The 21,759-nt window shown below is 37.0% G+C and overlaps 1 protein-coding gene across 2 annotated transcripts in view; it reads left to right on the forward strand.

The window, feature by feature from the left end:
• astn2 (astrotactin 2) overlaps positions 1–21,759 on the forward strand; it is a 339,835-nt gene that overhangs the window by 133,258 nt on the left and 184,818 nt on the right. For both annotated transcript variants that reach the window (XM_028462826.1, XM_028462827.1), the window contains exon 4: positions 20,921–21,073. In XM_028462826.1, the coding sequence (XP_028318627.1) occupies positions 20,921–21,073 (153 nt within the window). The remainder of the gene's footprint in view (positions 1–20,920; positions 21,074–21,759) is intronic.

The raw sequence follows: 21,759 nt of genomic DNA on the forward strand, positions 1-21,759 counted from the left end.
GTGAAAAACAGTAGTTTGAATAAATGAAAGCGTAACCTATTTTTCAAAAAGAACTTGCTGGAATTATTACGCAGAAGTCAAGAAAACATCAAAGCAATCAGCAGACGCCTCTGAAGTTGACTGGCAGTTGACAGTCGAAACATGTCAGGAGATCAAAGTAAATTTCCTGAAAAAATGTCTGAATAAATGAAACCATAACATATTATTCAAAAAGAAGACACGGAAGTCAAGAAAACATAGTAAAAAATGTAGTAGTGTATTTAAGAAGTGGTTTTCTAACTGGTAGCCCTTTGGACTATGCAGTACCTATGAAGTAGCTCATGGTTTTGTAAAGGTGTGTGACCCCTGATCTATATCAAGCGTTATTCTGATTTTTTTTTTTTTTTTTCTAAATGTTCTGCTTTCATATTTTAGAGAAACATCAGACATTATGTTTCATATTTACAGTGACATTGATCTTTAATGTAATACCATGAAAGAGGAAGAGAATCATTAGGAAAGGTTTATTTTCTCCATCTTTAGTCATCTAAACCACCATAATTACCATGTTTACTAAGCCTTTATTGAACTCTAGACCGGAGAGTAATAATCCAGTTGATTGAGCCATTGATGAGCAATAGCTGCCAGCTTGGCACCCTGATGCTAGCTCAGGGTTAAGCTTTGATTAATACTGAATCAGCCTCGTCATCTTCTCCAACGATAAATACATGGGAGTTAATTACAGTGAATTACATACTTCCCTTTTTTGCGTCGTTTAAGAAAATCAGGGAAAAAGAGAGTATCATTGTTTTATGTTGGAACTCGGGATGTCCCAATACAACTTTTTCATCCGATATGATGCAGCCTTGCGTATCGGCCGATACCGATATTGATCTGATATCAGCATAGATCATCATAGATACTTTTTTTTTTCTTCAATAAAAAAAGTATAATTATGTATTTTCTAGTGTGGAATGTTAGAAAAGTCTTGATTAAGTGATGTTACTCAAACAGAGAACAATAGTCAGCAACAGTAGGTATGAGAAAAACTGACCCATTTATTATTAACCAATTAGTTACATACATTTCAACCTTCAGCATAACATCTACAGTGTTCTACAATTGAATACAATACATAAAAAAAATGAATTGAAAAAAAATTGGAGAATCCGGAAATTTGAAACCGATATTCATTTTCAGGCTAATATCAGACCGATATCCGATATCGGAATCGGGACACCTCTAGTTGGAATGTATATACTCTGAAATCAATGCCTTTTTTTAGTGCACACTGTCTTTTTTCATGTGTGCCTTGTCCACTCCAATGTGAAAAGAAGAAATAAAAATAAAAAAAATCCATGTGTCTGATTCATCAGTCACATCCTGTAGCTTTTACAATCTCCGGTGAATTGCGTTTGTCTGGGAGTTTGAAAGAAATATCACACTGGCAAATCCCTCAGTGTACCTCACAGCAGCTGATGAGTTCATCCAGTTGGAAAAGAAAAGGCAAAGAAAAAACAAAAAAAAAAAAAGCACTGGAAACAGGGGAAATGAAAAAAGGCTTTTGTTAAATTTATGTCGACTTCCTCACTAAGGATTGATAGGATGTGAAGCCTCCAGAAGACATGTCTGAAGAAAATTGATCTTAAGGACAGAAGTAATCAATAAATGTGCATCAATCCAATCCTGAGCCTCCTTTGTGTAATCTGTTTGGTCACCCACATATTTGGGTCAATAGATGCTCCATTGTTTCTGAGCTTGGACAATTCAAAGTCAATAGAATTATTTTGTTACTGATTAAGGTTGACTTTTAAATGTTAACTAAAAAAAAAATATATCAGAACCTCAATAAGATTTATACACGTATATACTTCTGGTTTTCGATTTTGGAAGGACATTAGCAGGGTTTGTGTCAATTATAATTTTAATCGTCTAATTGATAATTAATTACAATTATGACAGAACATTTAAAAATAAAGTCTGATAATGTAATTTGTTCATCCCTGTGCCTTTGTAATGTTTAGGAGAAAATGTTTATGGAAAGGTTTAGTCTTTATATTTCCAGAATTTTAAATCTATTTATATTTGCATAATTAGATACTTAAGAACTCATTATTTTTTTTCCAATGGTACCTTGTAGCTACAAGACGTGGGCTTCGTCTCATTGCAGCCTAAAACACCTCATGTCAAAAAAGGATGGTCTTCATATCAAGGTCTTCATATCAAAGTCTTCATATCAAAGTCTTCATATCAAAGTCTTCATATCAAAGTCTTCATATCAAAGTCTTCATATCAAAGTCTTCATATCAAAGTCTTCATATCAAAGTCTTCATATCAAAGTCTTCATATCAAAGTCTTCATATCAAAGTCTTCATATCAAAGTCTTCAACAAGTCGTTGATAATTTATTGTATTCATTAACCTGTGGGTTTCCTTTTGATTCCACTTGATGCATTCCAACAGACCAAAACCTATAAAGTAGCCACTTGACTTTCTTTAGTTCTTTAGTTCCTAGATTAATTTTGATAGATTGTAATGAGATAAGTTGTAGGTTCTTAACTGTCTGAAATGTACTCTTTTAAAAAAAAAAATTGTCTGAATTTAGAAAAAGCAGTTGCATTCACTCTGGAAAAATCTTCACTTGGTCCCTAATTTCCCCATGTGCAAACATCATAATAGAATGGTTAATTGCAGACTTTTATATATATATATAAAACAGAAAGTCAGTGATTTATCCATTAAAATTATCCATAAACTTAAAAAAAGAGACCAAATCCTGCACAATTAAATGTTAATTTATTTTCAATAAAATAAAAGGTTTGTCATGATGCACAATTCTTTTTTAAATAAATTAACAACAAATAATTTAAATATAGGTAAATTTATGAACTCTAAAACATTGCCATGCTAAATGTAACAGCATAATAGATAGAAACCTTAACGTGAACCAAATAAAGTGGCTGGGTGTTGATCAGAAATGGTACGACTAAGAACATATGGATTAGGTTCAATGTGCCATGAAACGGAAATAAAGAAATAATCACAAAAAATAATAATTCAGTCAGTAACTGTTGGGCGTAGAAATGTAACAAATTACTTCTTTTAAAACATTTTTAAGTACAAGTAAAATGACTGATTTAGAAATATCGAAAATAGTCTCTATTATTGTATTGTTTATTTTATCTTTTGCGTTTTCTGTGTTGCCTTTTGTTGTATTTTTTATTGCGCTTTATCTGATCTGAGCTGTAATGATACATATTAAGTACATTTTAAAGATACACTCCTAACACATACTCAAAAAAATACAAATACCCATAAAAACAACTCAATAACACTAACGTGAGTACTTGTAATCAGTTACTCTTACCTCTGAAAACACCATGTAATTCCTACTACACCAAACAGCATATAGTATGGAGGCATATAACTTTTTATGAGCAGGTGGGTCCACAAGCAGTAACGGCTATAATGTAAACAAACTTGCGAAAGCATCTTAGCGACGACGTTAGCATACAAAGAGGTTTGTTTGTCACATACACATATACTACTACTGAATAGTACTTTATGACACGTAGTGAAATAGCATTAGGGTGTTCAGCTTTATGTGCACAGTGTGCAGCAGGGGTGAAAGAAAGAAGGTAAATAATAGTAAATGAGCATTTAACGATAACCTATTGCTTTATAAACACAGCCACAAAAACAAAGTTAGCTCGCTAACATACCTCTGATGAAGTGGTCGCTGCAGACACGGGCATCAGCAGACTGTGCTCTTCTCGACCGCAGACGTAGGTTTAAAATCCACTTTTTACAGCGTTGTTCTGTGAGCTTTTTACATTTCTCACCTTTGTGAACGACAATTTTCGGTATCTCTTTTCCTTTTCTCGGTTAGAACGATTGGAGCAAGCGTAAACTGCACAGAACTTGAGCATTTTGGTTATTTCAGACGGCAGATTCTCAAACTCAATTTCTGGCCCTCCATCTGAATTTAGCGCTCTCGCTTTGTCGCGATGCAGCAATGTGAGTGATGGCCATAGACATATATACATTCTATTGGCTGATCCTAACAACAGCTCTTGGCTACATTCAGTAGCACAAATGTAAAACAATTACACCACGGTATATTATATCTATGGAGCAGACTCCCGTCCGCTGTCAGTGAATGGACACAGTCAGTTGCGATAGCCAATCAGATATCTTTGATTAATAAAAAGCTCCCCTTGTAGTGGGAAGACTGTGTGTGTGTGTGTGTGTGTGTGTGTGTGTGTGTGTGTGTGTGTGTGTGTGTGTGTGTGTGTGTGTGTGTGTGTGTGTGTGTGTGTGTGTGTGTGTGTGTGTGTGTGTGTGTGTGTGTGTGTGTGTGTGTGTGTGTGTGTGTGTGTGTGTGTGTGTGTGTGTGTGTGTGTGTGTGTGTGGGGGGGGGGGTACAGTAGGTCAGCTGGGGGGGGGCGCTGCTACGCGAATGCGCCCCCATGACTCTGACACTGAGTCTTAGTGAAGTTTTGCGTACTTCCGAAACTCCCGAGAGGATTGGTCTTGGCTGTGCTTGTCTTTAGCCATGTGTTGTGTTGTCTGAAGAAAATAATTAGCTTTAAAAAAGAGCAAGTTAGCAAAATTGTAATTTTACTTACTTTAAGATATTTTTTTTTTTTTCTTTTTTTTTTTAGTAATTGAGAAAATAATTGTAATTGACTTTCAGGGGAGAAATAATCATTGTAATGTAATTGTAATCAGGGAAACATCGTAATCGTAATTGAATATAGACAATTGAAACCCCAACCCTGCTTTATTTTTCTGTCTGTGTTTTGCACATTGCAGACAACGTGCCACAGTGGCTTTTTTTTTAACTAATAAAAAATTAACAAGCAGTTGCATTCTTCCAATTCTTTTTTTTTTATCTTGTGTTGTGTTTTTGGAGACTTTTCAATGTTGTGTGTCACGCTCTTTTGACCTGGGCTCTGTAGTGATTACCAGTCTGTCTGGAGCTGTTGGAGGTCAGGCCTTGGTTTGCAATGTTCAGCAGGCCCAGCATGAGGAGACACATCTATTTTTTATTCTGGCCCATGGCAAAAAGCCAAGCTATAGATAGAAATGTAGTCATGCTTCTCTGCAAACAGCAGAGGTCTTAAAATATGCAAGTAGTGGCAAAGGCCAGCAGAGAGGAAAAGTGTCTGACTAAAGATGGGACATTACTGGCTGCCCCATGGCGAGGAATAACACGGCATGAGATAGTAAATGTTCAAATCCTGCAGACAAAGGAATAAAGTATGAGGTCAGAGTAAATCTGCTGGTTTAAGTTATGTACCATTGTACCATTCCTCTGGAGGTTTTTTTTTTTGGTCAGATTTTATTTATTTTTTCCTTTCCTTGTTTCCACTGTTGCCTTTAAAGGACCCAGAACGATGCTTCTTTTTACACTTTAGAGCAAAAAGATGTCAATCACTTTCTGTTTTCTGGAGTCCATCCAATTCCTCGCTCGTCACTGTAAATGTAGTTTGTTCAGTGTTTCACTAGAACATTCTACAGATTATAGGATTCACCTACAAACTGTTTTTATCATCTGAGAAATATCTCCAAAGTGAGTCATTTGTTGTCCAAATCAGATCTCGAGATGATTATACACGCGTTCATCTCGTCACGCATTGATAACTGTAATTTGGTTTTCACCTGTTTTAACAAGTCGACTCTAAAGAGACTTCAGATTGTTAAAAATGCTGCTGCCAGACTTTTGACCAGTGCTCCCAGAACAGCCCACATCACACCCATTATTTCTTGTCTTCATTGGCTTCCAGTCAATTTTCGTATTGAGTTTAAAATCCTAGTCCTGACTTTCCGTTTGATGCATGGTCAGGCCCCTCAATACATCACTGACTTGTTGTGCCCCTACACTTCTGGGCGCAGCCTTCGGTCATCAGGCCAGGGTCTCCTTATGATCCCAAAAACGCGTTTTAAAACCCGGGGTGACCTGGCGTTCCAGGCGGTAGCACCGAGAATCTGGAATAGCCTCCACCAGTCCCTCCATGAGCTTGACTGTGTGGACTCTTTTAAAAAAGAAAAAAAAAAAACATCTGTAGACTTTGTAGACAGTTTAACATATATGCATAAATGTACTTAAAAAAAAAAATCTCTCTTTTATTCATTTATTTTGAGCAATTTAATACAAAGAAAAAAAGCTTTAGTCGTATGTGTATCTAAATTGTTCCTATATAGTAGGGCTGGGCAAAGAGTTTTTAATCGATTTTCGATTTTTTTTTTTTATGCACTTAAAAATAACTGCAGACATCCGATATACTGTATAAATTGTCAAAAGTGCAACTTTATTGTTGATTGTCCTCAAGAGTTAAAATGCTTAGAACAAATGCCAGTAGAACAAAATAAAAAGTAATGTAACAGCAACTTCACAGTAGCTTAAATTTTCTGATTAATAAAACAGATAACTACATATTTTATAACATATAACATAACAAAATAATAAACTCTTCCCTTAGCATCTCAGCATGGTGCGAATAAAAATGAAACATACCTGTGGCACACATATAGCCTACTTAAAGGGTAAACAAAGAGGAACTGGCTCACATCGGAAAAAGTCCAAAATAAACTGTGGTGAAAAAAAAAAAAAAAATTTAATTCGAATTTGCAAAATAAAAATTGTTTTTATCTACAAATTTGATTAATCAATGAAATCTATTTTTTTTGCCCAGCCCTACTATGTAGCCTACATAATATGTTTTAGCATAAATATTGTAGATATAAATAAATACACTAATAATCAAGGCTTGTTTGATATATTACCTTTTTATCCTTTAAAAAAAAAATGAACAAATGAACCACCTGAATTCATCTTTTAAAAGACAATAGTGATGTCAGATAAATATGTCTGTCATCTGTAAACATTGGATTACTTTAAACCGACTTGTTCAGAAATATGAAATATACAGTCTTTTTAAATTGTTAATTATGTCCTTTTTTTTAAATGTATTAATTCCATGAGCTAATAATGACAATAATTTCTGTTCTCAACAGTCTTCTCTTATTGTGCACTCAGTATATGCTGCTTTTTGAGCTCTTTTGTCCTTCCTACTGGCTTTCTTATCTGTGTCTCCTTCCATTATCACCTCCTTTCTCACTCTCTTTAACACCAATGGCCCTATTCTGTTTCAATCAGCTCCTCACACTTCCTCTCTCTCTATTTTAGCCATTTCCACATCCAGTCTGGATCCCCTGTCTCCTCTGACACTGGTGCCTTGTCTGTTTCTGACGTGTGTCTTTTTCCACCACCCCCCCACTCCCCTACTTTGGTTCATTCTAACCTCTTCCGCTCTTCTCATGTAGCTGTCACACATCCAGGACAAGTGTTGCTGAAGGTTTTCTCAGGCAGTTAGACTGGACCGCTCCCATTGAAACAATGTCAAATTCAATAAGTCAAAGATTGCAGCAGAGAATGTAACCAGAGGTGGTATGTTTGAATAGTTAGAGCTAAAAAAAAAAACACACATTTTAAAAAGAAAATCTTCTTTTAAGATGGATATTTGTGTTTTCTACAAACTTTTTTAGTCTAGATATGTACCCAAATGTTCCATATTATTCAATTGTAATATAAAATGGAAAATATCATTACACAAGTTGATAAAATAAATAATGCACAATGCATAATCCATGAAAGCATTTTTTTTTTTTTTTTTTTTTTTTTTGGGGGGGGGACACTTTAGAAGAGCTGACATTAAAAAAAAAAAAAAAAAAAAGTTATTTGTATTTGATAGACTAATACAGTGCCTGTTGGAAGTATGCATTCATATAGTGGGATATTAAGTAAAGTTGTCAATTATGGCCAAATTACTATATGTTTGAAGGTACAAAGAGGTGTACATACTCTGTACTCTGTAGTGGTATAAAGGGGTATACTTGTGGGTGCAAAGTAAAATAGCGTGTTGGATTTCACTGGTTTAATTCAATGGGACATATGCATGATAAATGGCTAATTTTTATATTTTTGCGTTTGGTGTATTTTTCTGTAAATAATTTTTGGAAATAAAGTCATTGTGTATTTTTGTATCTCTCTGTCATTTGGTGTATTTTTTGTAATAATGTATATGTTTTTTGGAGTCATTTTGTGTGATTTTGGAGCCTTTTGTATATTTTTGTGCATTTCTGTTGTCGTTTTGTGTACTTTTTGTATAAATATTTTTTTTTCTTTTTTTTGTTTTGTTTTACTCATTAAGTACATTTTAATTATAAATAGCGTGCGCGTGCGTATTCTTTTTTTGTTTCGCAAAATACATAACTTTTGTAGGTTGCTTTTCTATGTGTTTCCCTAGATTTCAACACAGTGAGACAGATATGGTAGAATGAATGCACAGTGTAACATGTAACGTTTCTTTCAGTATGTATCTGGTTTTGTTTACTATTCCAATGCATCTTGAGATCTCTGCACACAGAAAACCCCTGGTATAGATTATGCATTCATAGTTACTGTAAGTCAGAGCAATTAAGGCTAAAAGGCATTTGAACTGTGTTTTATGCAGTATGTACTCCCACAAACGCCCTAAGAGAAGAATATGCCATGTTACGCTGCTGGTGCCCTCCATATACAGTATACATTAATTTTTTTGATTCTCAACACCATGTTGTGTTGTGATTCCCTGGTTTCCGTTGATAGGAAATATCTTCTCTGGAGCCAAAGAGAAATAAGGGTCAAGCACTATTTATGGACAGATACTCATGGTCAAAGGTTTCACTTTCTGACAGGCGGTAATTCCCACAGGCTGTATCAGCGATTTAGTGCAAGCTGCCGAGTCCTGTTCATTTTGCTTTTCTCTTGTGCTGAGTGCTTCGGGGTGTTTGTGCTGACAGCGGGAATCATTGTCCTTCCTTGTGCTGGGTATCATCTTATTATTATAAAAGCAAGAAAAAAACATCATGTTTTCTTGCTTCACCAGGAGGCATTTTAGACCATTTGGGAAAAAAACCCTGCAGCAAGTTAGAAATGTTAATATTTGTATGTCATCTTATCATATTTAAAGGGTACAAAATATAGTTCTTAAGATTTAGTCATAAATGGATACAAACAATTTTCAAATACAGTAAAATTTGACAAAATTGGCCAAATTCTGCCCAAATATGAGATATTTTTAACTTAATAAGATGGGTCTTGGATTCAGTTCTGAATGTTGAGACCTTTTCTGCACATTTATTTACTCATTGTCAATAGAGGAAGTTTTTTTTTTTTTTTTTTCCTGAAGGAAAATAAATACCAATATATTATTGTAAGATATGTTCTTCCGTCAGGACTGGAAAAGCATGTCAATATGGTGGAATTACAATATTTCTATGGTTTTCTGATGAGCTTTTATGTGTACCATATGGGTAAAATGTTGGCACTAAAAAGAGGTTTGCACAAAGAAAATAACTCCATAATAGTAAAATCATAATCACAACATTGAATACAAGTCTACCAAAGCTAAATTTAACATGGGTGAACCATCTCAGAATTTTAGGTCTGTCCTCAAATCCATGTGAATGCATTGCTCATTAACTAAACTACGTCCCATTGGAAGCCAAAGTCCCTGAGCTGTGTTGAAATACACAGTAGGAAATAGAAAAAAGAGCAAAAATCATCTTCAGATGTACTTTTTCATTAAGACTGTAGCAGCAATAGGCAGCCACCGCCCCCCACACACACATCCGAGGAAGCCCCAAGCAGCCGAGCACCCCGCCACCGATCCCAACCCCCCGAGGGGAGGGTCCTGAGAGCCCCCCACCCGAGACCCCTGCAGAGGAGCCAAGGCCCACGCCCAGCAGACGGCCAGAGCCGCGCCGAATGGGCAGCCGGCGGGCCCAGAGCCAGCACGGACCAGACCCCAGGCCAGAAGGACCCGGAACGGAAGCAGCACCAAGAGCAGCGCCCCCAGGGACGACGACCACGCCCATAGTCGTCGAGGGCACCAAGGGGATGCTGCAAGTTGCCCCACCGGCCCCCAGGCGCACCGACCGAGCACCCCAGAGCGCACGAGATTGCCTTTCCTTGATGCCGAAGTACAATTTTATGATTGTAATTCGTCTCACATTTTAAAATAAATGGTATCATTTGGTTTTTTTTAAATCTATAATTTACCGTAACATTGCGCAACCACGACAGCGGAACCAACTTCAAAACAGTGACGTAGTTACAGTGGGACTTTAAATAAAATGGCAAAATTGCCTGTCCGACAAACACTTAACACTTGTTAATGGATATTCTTTTTTTCTATTTTTGTTGTTTTATAGATTTCTGGCTATATTTGTTGTCATTTTGTGTGTTTTTAGAGTATTTTAGTCTGTTTTATTTGTGTATTTTACTGTTTTTTTGTAACCCCCCCCCATTGTGTTTACTGTCAAGTTGTTCTTAAACATAATTTCAAATGGCAATAGAAAGTCTTAAAAAGTCTTGAATTTAATTTGACTGAAGCATAGGAACCCAGTAAATAGTTGTTATTAAAGTCTGATTATCAAATGTTTCTATTATCATAATTTCCAGATAAACATCATGTTATAGATTTGCTAAACAACTTTAAAAAGGGATTTAGACCGTTTGAAGCTTAGATTGATTCATGTTCATTTTATTTATGTTAAAGAATGAAATCATTCGTGTCGGGAGATATTATTGTGGTATTCTTGGTTCAATGATAAACACAGATTGAATAAAACAGAAACCACTGCAGACGATGCTCTGTAGGACTTTCCCTTGGTTGTGTTTGATGATCAGTCTTTTAGCAGCGAAGCATGACTCATATCCTCACTATGCCTCACAATGTAGCATTGAAGCTAAACCTTTTGTTTTTTCCTTGTTTCCACTGTTGCTTTTAAAGGACGATTCTTCTTTTCACACTTTTCACTTTGTTTGGAGTATCCATCAAGTTCCTTAGTCGTCACTGTAAATGTAGTTGGTTCAGTGTTTCACTAGAACAGATGAAATGCAAATCCACTATTTAAAAAAAACAAAAAAAAAAAAAAAACAGCATCAGGTGGGTCACATGTTTCCATAATTCCAATCATGAATTGGAATTATTCATGATTGGAATTACTTTTATAAGAGTTGCAGACTGCACCTTTAACATGACCTGCACTAAGTAAAATGCGTTCTCACAACAACAATATATGTACACAAATTCACTTAGAAATAACCTAAATATAAATATGTAAGAATCAAGACAGACAAATGAACTATAGATGAATTCATCCTTTAAAAGACCTCAGATATAGACTGGTCATCAAATCCAATCATGGGAAAGTCTTACAGATAGTTGGCATTGGTTTCTTCACAAAACCAGCTCTGATAGAAAAGTAACTGAAAATAAAATAAAATAAAACCACCAGAGCTTCATCTGACATTGAACTTAAAATAAAAAAGTCAGGAGACTTTGGGTGTAGAAAAACAAATACAAGGGTAGCTCATTTTAGTGTTTGCCTCCGACAGAAAGGAGGAAAAAAGTGACGCAATATGCCGTAAAGGAGAAAGAACACCTCATAATAACCCATTTATGATTCTTATAGTACTGATTACTTTTACTTCAATATTCATTCGAGGATAAAACTCTTTTTATCGGTTAGCTAGCGTGGGATCAGTGTGGTAGCAATCATGTGAAGGTAAATGACCAATATTTCGAGGACACTCTGGCCATAAGCACATTTCAGTTCTGGTACACCATGAAATATAAATGAAAGCCGTTAACCTCAAACACACCATCACAGATTCTCCTTAGTCACGGCAGTTCATGGCTGAGGCGGCAGCTGTTTGCCTGCTTTGTTTTTTAACCCTCAACTATAAAATGTAGCATTCTACACACACAAGGTGAAAGTTTGATTAATAAACTCAGGCTCTTTCATGTGATCATTTGTTGGAAATACTGGACGATTTATTATTTTCTTTATCATATTAAAAAGGAATTACTGTTTCTCTTTATGCCTATTTTATTACAATGTCAGAAATTAAATGATAGAGGTTCAAGTTTGATAACAATTTTAAGCAAATGCTGAAAACAAGTTAAGTATATCTCAAACATGGAGTTTAAATCAATTATTTCAACACTTCACTGTATACAACATATTTAAAAAGGCATTTACATATCAAACTATTGTGAGTAAGTTCAAGGCAATAATAATAAGCACCGGACAGCAAGTTGAGAAACAGATTCAACGGTAAACGATATGTAACAATGACCTGAAATGTAACAATACACAAATTGTTATAAATAAATAATAAATGTAATTAAAAAAAAGATAAAATATAAGTTATTGAAAAATGGGGGCCCTGGCTCCCCCGTGACACGGGAGCCAGGGGCCCCATTTATATATCAATATATGCCAATGATTTGGTACCACCAACCGTCATAATATTTGACTTGCAAATAAATGAGAATTCGACTTTCTTTTTCAGGCCCCAAATCGAAAATCGGGCTTCAAGCGTCGATGCGTACACATCCATAGATTATACCTACCAAATTTCAGCCCGATTTGTTCCCGAATAACAGAGGAGTAGTTATTTTAACTAGTGTACACAACAAGGAGAAGAAGAAGAACAAAGTGAGTGGCGTTTTGAGTCCGGTAGCCTGTCCTAAAAACAGGAAATGTGATTAAATGGTATGAGATGGTCTATCAAAGACTGGTGTTGCTCAAACATATTGTACTTCAATCCTGATCCTAAAGGAAATCTCTAAGGAAGTTTCTAGTGTCCTTCATCAGGTCTACCATGATGCTGCTGTTGTATTCAGCAGCAGCAGTCGTAGTCGGCCAGGCAGTGAGCAGTGGTAATGACTTTAGATGAGCAGCATGAAAAATTGACATGGGATGGTTTGATATCTTGCAGTCTAATGCTTTTAAACCCACATGGGCCCCAGCATTAAGAGCAGTGCTCTGAGAGCAGCAGCGGCAATTACGCACACGAGGCCCCACTTAAAGTAGCTTACTCCCCTGTTTTGCCTTTGCGCTCTTACATTATGTACACTATTGCATTGGGCAATTGTAAGATTATTATACCCTATAAACAACAACAAAATACATGTAGATTGGTCTCTTAGAATTGTGTTCGATGTTAAAAACCATTCTGGCCTGTGTGCTTAATGTAAACTGTTTTTTACCAACAAGCGCTACAACCACAAAATAAACAAATGCACGTTTAAGATTTTTGTTCCCCTGTCGACATAAATTCATGGTTCATAAACTGTTATTAGCTTGCACTCCTGCATAGGCGGTAAAATAGTGTGCACTCCGTCTGTGTTCTTTTATTTATTTGTCACAACATTTCACCAAATTTGCCTTTAGATTTGACATGATGTCAGTCACATGTTCCACTAATGCCTAAAAAATTCCCTGTTTAATGTTTTAATGAAATAAACCACGTGTCAAACTCATGGCCCGGGGGCCAAATCCGGCCCTTTGGAGCATCCAATTCAGCCCACAGGAGAAAGTAAAACCATATATGACACAGACAGAAAACATGAATCTTTTTATAAGTGAAACTCAGCAATATTTGCTGGTGCTCACAGTTTTCCCGACGCTTATATAGCACGATTGCAGTAATTTTTTAATGTTAAACAGCAATTTTCCTCAACGTATTACATAATAATTTTCCTTAAATAAAAAATCGATTATATCGATTTTGTCGCTTATTGCTTGGATATTGTCAATTTCTTACATATTTAGTATTTTATGTATACGTAGAAGTGTAAACTAAGGCACAATAATGTTGAAATGACTGGATTTCTCACATAAAATATGTGGCCCACTTGAGGTTAAATTGCTCCGTATTTGGCCCCTGAACTGAAATGATTTTGAAACTAAATATCCACACGTATATAGCCTCACTCAGTAGAAACCACAGATACAAAGTTAAAACAGCACACGTAGTCGATACACATACAAAAATAGGGACACATCACAGTAAAAAATTGTTAATTAATATTATTTTATAGACATTCATTTTCTATTGTGGCAGTTTGTGTCTCCATCCTGAGGAGAGAAGTTTGAATTCACATTGAAGTGGAGGTAAAACATTCTCTCTGGTAGATTTATATATTCTCTGTTCATTTAGGGATTCTGGATAAATCAAAGGGCTCTCCTGTCTGCTTACTAGACCTCTTTACAATCTGGTGTGGGCATTTTTTTTTTTTATTCTAAAAACTAGGAAGTTCAAAACAAGTTAAAAAAAAAAGAAAAAAAAACACACACACAACAGATTAGATTAAAGGACAGTAACAAAGGGTCACAGAGGCTTTTTGCAAAGGGAGAGAAGACAATTACAGGACAAACACTGGTTGTTTTTTTTTTTTTGTTTTTTGTTTTTTAACTTCACAGTTTGCCTTTAAAAGTTACATTTTTATCAACTCTATGAAATACGTCCCTGGCTTTCATAAAATCAATACGCATGTTATTTATTTTGTCCATTAATTAATAAAAACCATTCACCACACACTTTAATGAAGTCTTTAATGACTTGACAAGGCTAACAATACGTTTCAAACCCTCCTGTTCAGACACATCAGTATAGAAAAATAGATCACACACGTCACCCTAAGGATTCATTGTTCCAAACCCAGAATGAGATTCAACTCTTTGCAAGATCTATGCTAATTCTGCTTAATTTGAAGTCTATTAATTATGCTAATTTATGAGTCACATGAAGGGAGGGCAAACAAAACTGGCCAAACGCGTCGAAAGCATCAAAAGTGTCAGGTGTACATACACAATACATGGTGGACGCGCTTCTAGGAGTAACGTGAGGTCCCGCTGCGTGTCCCGTGTCTCCTGTGCGGCGCGTTTTGAGATTTCAAGCTTCGACGCTAGAGTTGGGATTGTTGAACTTCTGGGGCACATCATGGTGCGTCGACCAATCAGGAGCGTTCTCCGTGACAAATTCAGAATAATAATACCAGATACAGATGGACATGCGCTGTTCTGCTGGAGTAGAGCGCTTGTAGTTGGTGTCCTGGTAGGAGATGCGAGCACCGATGCTGGTCAGCAGGTAGTCAAACTGGGCTTGGGAGAGACGTAGTGCTGAAAGCGACTCTTGTCCAAGTGCAGCTCTATGAATCCAGAAACAGCACAGAGGCGCCCTTTGACGATATTGTCCGACTTTATTTATCAAATAAAGCCAAGCCACTCTCTCGATGATGTAGAGCCGATGAAGAGGAGTCGGAGATGGCGTGTTCGGCAAGGAACTCCAAACTTTATTCTCCATTCAACCACACTTCTCTATTGCCCTCTGACGTCACACACTGAGTCACACCAAAATACATCCGACCTGAAACACAGCCTTCTCAACATAATAATGTTCCCCACCACTTCACAGTCACTGGGTGAATTATGAACGTAACTGATCGCCACAATGTCATCCGTTGTATATGAACACCACCGGAAACAGAGAAGCCCCTCCTCAAAACGCGCTCAACGTGCTCTCTTCCCAAGTTGTTGGGACGCGCGTCCAGAGCGTCTTTGATGCTGGTGACAATTGAGTCAGTGAGCACATGCATCCAACTAGGGGTGTGAGGCACAATTTTGACGCCCGGAACGCGTTTGGTGTGAACGCAGCATAAGGGTACCTGTAGTGAATTTAAAAGCAAGCGCTATTATAAGATCATCAATAATAATAGTTGGGTAACTGTCTTTAAAAGTCTTTGTAGAGCAGCCAGGATGAGAAAAACATGAAAACCGAACCACAATTTTGCTGATCTCAGACACTGGTAGTGACATAATAACTTTGAGTTAATGCTGCCGGTGACTTCACTGATGGGTGTTTCTATAGTGGATTTTCCTCTTCTAAATCCATTCAATGTCCTTAAATAAAGAAACATTGCACTGGAATCCATTACTTGATTTTAAAGGTCCCATGTCGTGCTATTTTTCACCCATCTCCATTTGTTCTAAGAACCCCAAAAACATAGTATTTGAGGTTTATTTTCACAATCTCGCCTGTTTTCCAGAGTTTTAGCCTCTGAAAAGTCACTTTCTGAGCAACTCTGCAGAAACACACAGATTTGCGTCCTATTTATGCATATTGATGAGTGGGCGTGTCTATAGACGGGACACTGACTTCCTCACCGCACGGTGACGTAGGGCAGAGGACAGTCCGCCCTCCTCCCACCCACTCCGTAGCCGAGCTCATGCTGCTTTATAAACATGAGACAGAGCGTGGGGGCGGGGCGTTCACCAGTACATACATAGACTGTAGGAAATACATACATAGCACTGTACGACGGACGCTGAAATGCTCACCTTTGTGGGCGTGTCTGTCAATCACAGCAGAGCGCTTCCTGGAGGCGTGGCTTCTCCAGCTCAGTGCCGCGTCAAATTCGTCATCAAAGGGGGAACGCATCATCAAATTGGAGCGAGGTGTTTCGGCCTATGTTAAAAAAGTGACATTCAAATGGCCATAGCTTTTTTTTTTATTATTATTTCTGTGTGTGAAACCATTGGAAAGCTTTGAAACCGCACGTTAAGAATCTGTAAATTCCAACTTCCTCCTGGTTTTCTCATGGCGCGTCACATATTAGATCTTCACAACTTTACTGTGTAGAATCTCCGCCTTCAGGTGGCGTTCCAAGTCACTTTTTCCAAGTAGGAGGTTGTAAAATCCATAGTTCCGAGTTACATTGAATGGCAGCATTAGATCATGTTGTTAGAACTCATTTGATCATGTGAGATTTCTGACTTGAAGGAAGATCTGTGTTGGCACAGAATGGTTTTTGTGTGTGGAGTGCTGAGATTATCAGACCACACACACACACACACACACACACACACTGAACGATCAAAACTGTTCTATGCCTGATTTTTTTTATCTTAATGTGTGGGGTCTGTAACAGATAGGAAATCCATACTGTGCTTCAGAAGTCTATGTGCCATGTATTTATCACTTCACATTTGAGGTAACAATAGGTTCTGTGTAAGATTGCACCACTTTAAAATTTCCCCTTATACACATAACTGATGCGTGAACAGCACAGTACAAGAGGCGGGCCTGAAGGAAACTTTAGCATTTGAAAACAGCCAGAGATCATTAGCATATCCTCAACAAAGTTGTATTGGTTATAAAGTGGTGTAATCATGTCGCTCCTTACCCCATGGTGTGTAATGAACCACTGCACTGCAGTCTGCGCGATGGCTCCAAGCCAGGATACACACATGGGAAGCAGCCTGGGAAGGACATCATTGCTAAAAAACACTTTGAGACCACGTTCTTTTGTCTGGTTCTCAAACAGTTTTGGCTCAATTACCCCCTTTCTCTTGTTTGTGAATCCAAGTACCCCCTTTGTCTGACTGCAACATTTTGCTTAGAAAACTATTTAAAGACAACAATAGAGCATAATGATGGAATGAACGAATGGTAGCACACATTTTAAAGAATCTCATTGTGTAAATAAGTGGAAAGAAACAGTATTTAGTGCAGTGGTTCCCAACCTTTTTTCGGATCGTGACCCCATTTTGATTTCAAGAATTTCTGGCGACCCCAAATATTTATATATTTTTTTTCTACAATCCGTTTTTGATTATGTTTGAGCTTAAATATTTATTTATTTTTACTCCATTTTAGTTCAACTACATTTTAATTTCACAAAGTGAAAGTATGTGTATACATTTGTTTAAGATTGTGTTGTTTTAATTAAAAAATAAAAATAAAAAAATCACAAAATTTCAAAAATCGATTTTTTATTTTTCAGAATTTTCTGGTGATCCCATTTAAACTCCAGGCGACCCCAAGGTTGAAAAACACAAAGTCATTATGAGTATTTTTTTTTTTTTCATTTTTTTATAAAGAAAAAAGTGGAAAAAAAAGAGAGAGAATCAAAGAAACAAACGGAATTAGTGGCTCCTGAATAAATGTATTTCTATAGTTTTTGTCATTTCTGGTCAACTCACACCTGGAGGTTGGACCAAGAATCACACTTTATTAATTAATTTTCCACTCTCTCTCTCAAGTACCCCCTGTAGTGCCATCGCATACCACCATTTGAGAAACACTGCTCTAAGATAAATATTTGAGATGGATTTTATTTTATTTTTTCCTTTTAAACTATAGTTTTGTGCTTGTGGGTCAGTACTCAAAAGTATGTCATGGACTTTCAAGGTGATTTTTTAAAGTGGCAATAATGTTGTACCTAACCACAATGTTTTAGTTACCAATAAAGTCATCAGGGGAAAAAACTGTTAGATATGTGTATAAATATATATATATAATTCCTATTCTTACAAGCCACACCTTTTGTTTGTTCACTTTTACCCTCTTCCACCTCATCTCCCTCTCACTCTGCTCATGGCTTATTGGCATGCATGATAAGCGTCCGCTGGGAGCAACACATCACCATTATTCATGGATGGAGTACACCTCAGAGCCAGGCTGACAGATCAAAAGATGATGATGATGGGTGAGGGTATTGGTTGTTGAGGTGATGAATGGCCCAGTCGTGTGGAGATAGCTGTGCTGCTGCTGCTGCTGTAAGTTTAGGGGACAGAATTCAGTTTTCCCTCATGGTTGTTTGGTTTTTGTGAGCTGCTGCTGCTGCTGTCCGCTGAGTTTATTATAAGTTTTATAGTTTTTGTGCAAATATACAGTGACATATTATCTCTCCAAGCAGTGATTTTGGTTTTTCTGCATGTATCTAGTTACCTAGGTTAAATCCACTTATGGCAAAAACCTAAAAAAAAAACAAAGGTAGTACCATTATTAAATTACCTCATCCCTTTAAAATTTGTGTATCCTTCGTTCTTTGGTCATTCTGTTTCAAAACCAAATCAAAATAACAAATAAATGGTGTGGTTATTTTGTTTTACTGACTTAAAACCAAAACAGAATGCAGACAAGTAGCATTTTTGTTTTCCAATTTAAATCTTCTGTTTGTGTGATTAATAAAGGAACCGGAGGTGGTGTAATAAATCTACTGGTGCTCCTTTTTTTGTGATCATTTTCCGTGTGTTGACTGCTGTCGTTAGTGGCGAGTGGTATCATAACCAGTGGGCGTGCACTGTAGCTGTTCACTCATTGTTCTTGAAGCCAAAGTACAGCGCTTAGCGGCGCTGCCATCTTGCAATTTTGGAACCAGAGTCTGCGCAGTAGGGTCCGGCGGGAGGAGCCCTGGTAAGGTGCCCCGCCCATTTAGCGTACTGTCCTGATGACTTACACAGCTCAGCTACACCAAGAACTTAAGTATCTTTCTCATTGGAAATTCTACCAATAGCTTGTTCAGATGATGGAGTACAAAACTGGGATATATTTCAACTATAATATCTGAACATACTCTATTTAAAAAATAAAGAAAATCATTTTAACTGTGACTCAGTCACACTGTAATAATCTGATCAATGATCTGATCAAATCAACCTGTTACATTGTTTATCAATGAATTGGCATTTCAAATTAAAAGTGAACTCCATCATTTTCACAGATTTCAATTACATTTACAAGCGTTGGGAAAACTCCAGGTTCCGTGATTTCTACCGATCACCGCCTCCTCTCCTTCAGCCCGCCTTCATTCACAGACTACACGCTTTTTGGCTTCTTACGTGCGGTGGGTGTGTCAGCAGCCTGGACCAGAGAATATGCGTAGGAGAGAAACGCGTAACTGCAAGCACACAAAAAAGCGCTTAAGTCCAGATGGGAGAATAGACCTCAACGAGAGCTACGCAAGACCCGCGTCTCTCTTTTGTGACGTAAAATCCTGTTTTTTGACCTCAAATAACTTATTTAAAACAATGAGAAAAATGAGCACTTCAACACAATGTAGGGTGATAATAACTAATGATCACAGCAGAGTTTAGGTTTGAAAAAAAAATTGTGTGACGAGTATTTCAACTTTACAGTTTGACCCACATCCCATCTGTTACCATTGAGGAGGCGGGGTTTATGACCTATACTACAGGCAGTCAGCACGGGGAGCTCTTTTTTTTTTTTTTACAGTCTATGATCATATCATGCAGAAAATATATATTTTTACTGCCCTCAAAAAAGCTGTGTAATAGTTTTTGCAAAAGCGTCAAAGAAATTCTGACATCTATTTCTTGCATCAGCCTCACAGTCAAAAGTTAGTCACCAGTTTATTTGGATACTATTTGCACCGTAACACTGTTCGATAAAGTTGGCTCGATATTCACAGATTCGGACTTCCAGCATCAATAGCTCTTTAACATACCACAATAACACATCATCGACAGACAAATGACGGCGTCGGTGGGTCCCCTCTGTGTGGTGATCGAAAAACATGAAGCTCTCGTCCTACTTTCCACGTAAAAATCCAGACATCACACAAACAGATGATTTAATTTCAAAACAAAGAAATGCTGCTTGTCTGGTTTTTTTTTTTTTTCTGTATTTCTGTTTTGGTTTTCAGTCAGTAAAACAAAAAAAAACACTGTTGATTTGGTTTTGAAACGGAATAACCAAAGAACGAAGGGTACACGTATTCTTTAAATAGGGTTTATCTGACTTTCGACCACAGATAAAGTTGTATTTGGAACAGTCGCAGGATTTCCCTTTTCTATCTTTTGCAATAATTTATATTTCTGGAGTGGAAAGCATATCCTCTACCCGCTCCACACAGCCTGTTATTTTGGAATCATTCATCAGGAAGAGTGAGACTGAACCGTTGGGGAATGCTACTGCCGCAATCCCTGCAGAGATGAGGCAATATTGAATTGAAACATTGAAAAAAAAAAAAATGAAATGAAAGATGTGAGGCAGTGCTGGTTTAATTTTTTTTTTAAATAGTTTAAAAAAAAAAGGCCAACAGCTGAGTGGCTCACGATGCATATCCGATTGGAATATCTTATCCTCTCCAAATAACAAGCTATGTTTGGATGCGTGACTTTTCAATCTGTGAATAGATTTGAAAATATTTTGCAGTTGGGTCTTTTCTTTGATATTTACTTTTGGCCTTGTGGCACGGTTGCCGTTTTCACTTTGAATGTCTTTTCTCACTCAGGCATTGACCCAAGCACAGAGTCAGTGGAGGATTTGATGCAGCGATTCCAGGACAGCTTCCGTGTTCCCAACACACCAACAGACATGTCTCACTACCAGCACGTCATGCACAGCTCATCAACGGGTCGCCGGAGGGTTCCCAGCCATACCAGAGGTAGGACCAAATGTCACTCAGCAATCAACCCTCTTTGTCCTTGCTTGAGGTAATATCCCTGATTTTATTGATTTTTTTATTTATTTAAATAGGTGTTTAGATAGATAGATAGATAGATAGATAGATAGATGATGTTTATTCCAGTCTCGTAGTCCATGTTATAAGACAGACTATTACATTAAAAAGACAAACCACTTTTGTTTTCATAGACCATTGTTTCGTAAATGGGGGTGCGTTTACCCCTAGTGGTACGCAATGGCACTGCAGGGGTTACTTGAGAGAGAGTGGAACATTAACAAATAAAGTGTCAGTCTTGGTCCCACCCTCCCCAGGCGTGAGATGACCGGAAATGATAAAAAAAAAACTACAGAAATAAATCTAATCAGGAGCCACTAAATAAGTATTTTTCAACCTTGGGATCGGGACCCCATGTGGGGTTGCCTGGAGTTCAATTGAGGTCGCCTGAAATGTTTGAAAAATTTATATAGATTTTATTCTTTTTTTTTTTTTTAAATAATATATATATATATATATATATATATATATATATATTTTTTTTTTTTTTTTAAACTCAATTTTAAACAACTGTATTCCTATAATTCTAGTTCAATGAAAATACAGTAAATATATATATATATATATTGTTCATTACATTATTATGCTCTATCATTGTTTTTAAGCAAAAT

The sequence above is a fragment of the Gouania willdenowi genome, chromosome 12 (assembly GCF_900634775.1).
Source record: "Gouania willdenowi chromosome 12, fGouWil2.1, whole genome shotgun sequence".
Lineage (NCBI taxonomy): Eukaryota > Metazoa > Chordata > Actinopteri > Blenniiformes > Gobiesocidae > Gouania > Gouania willdenowi.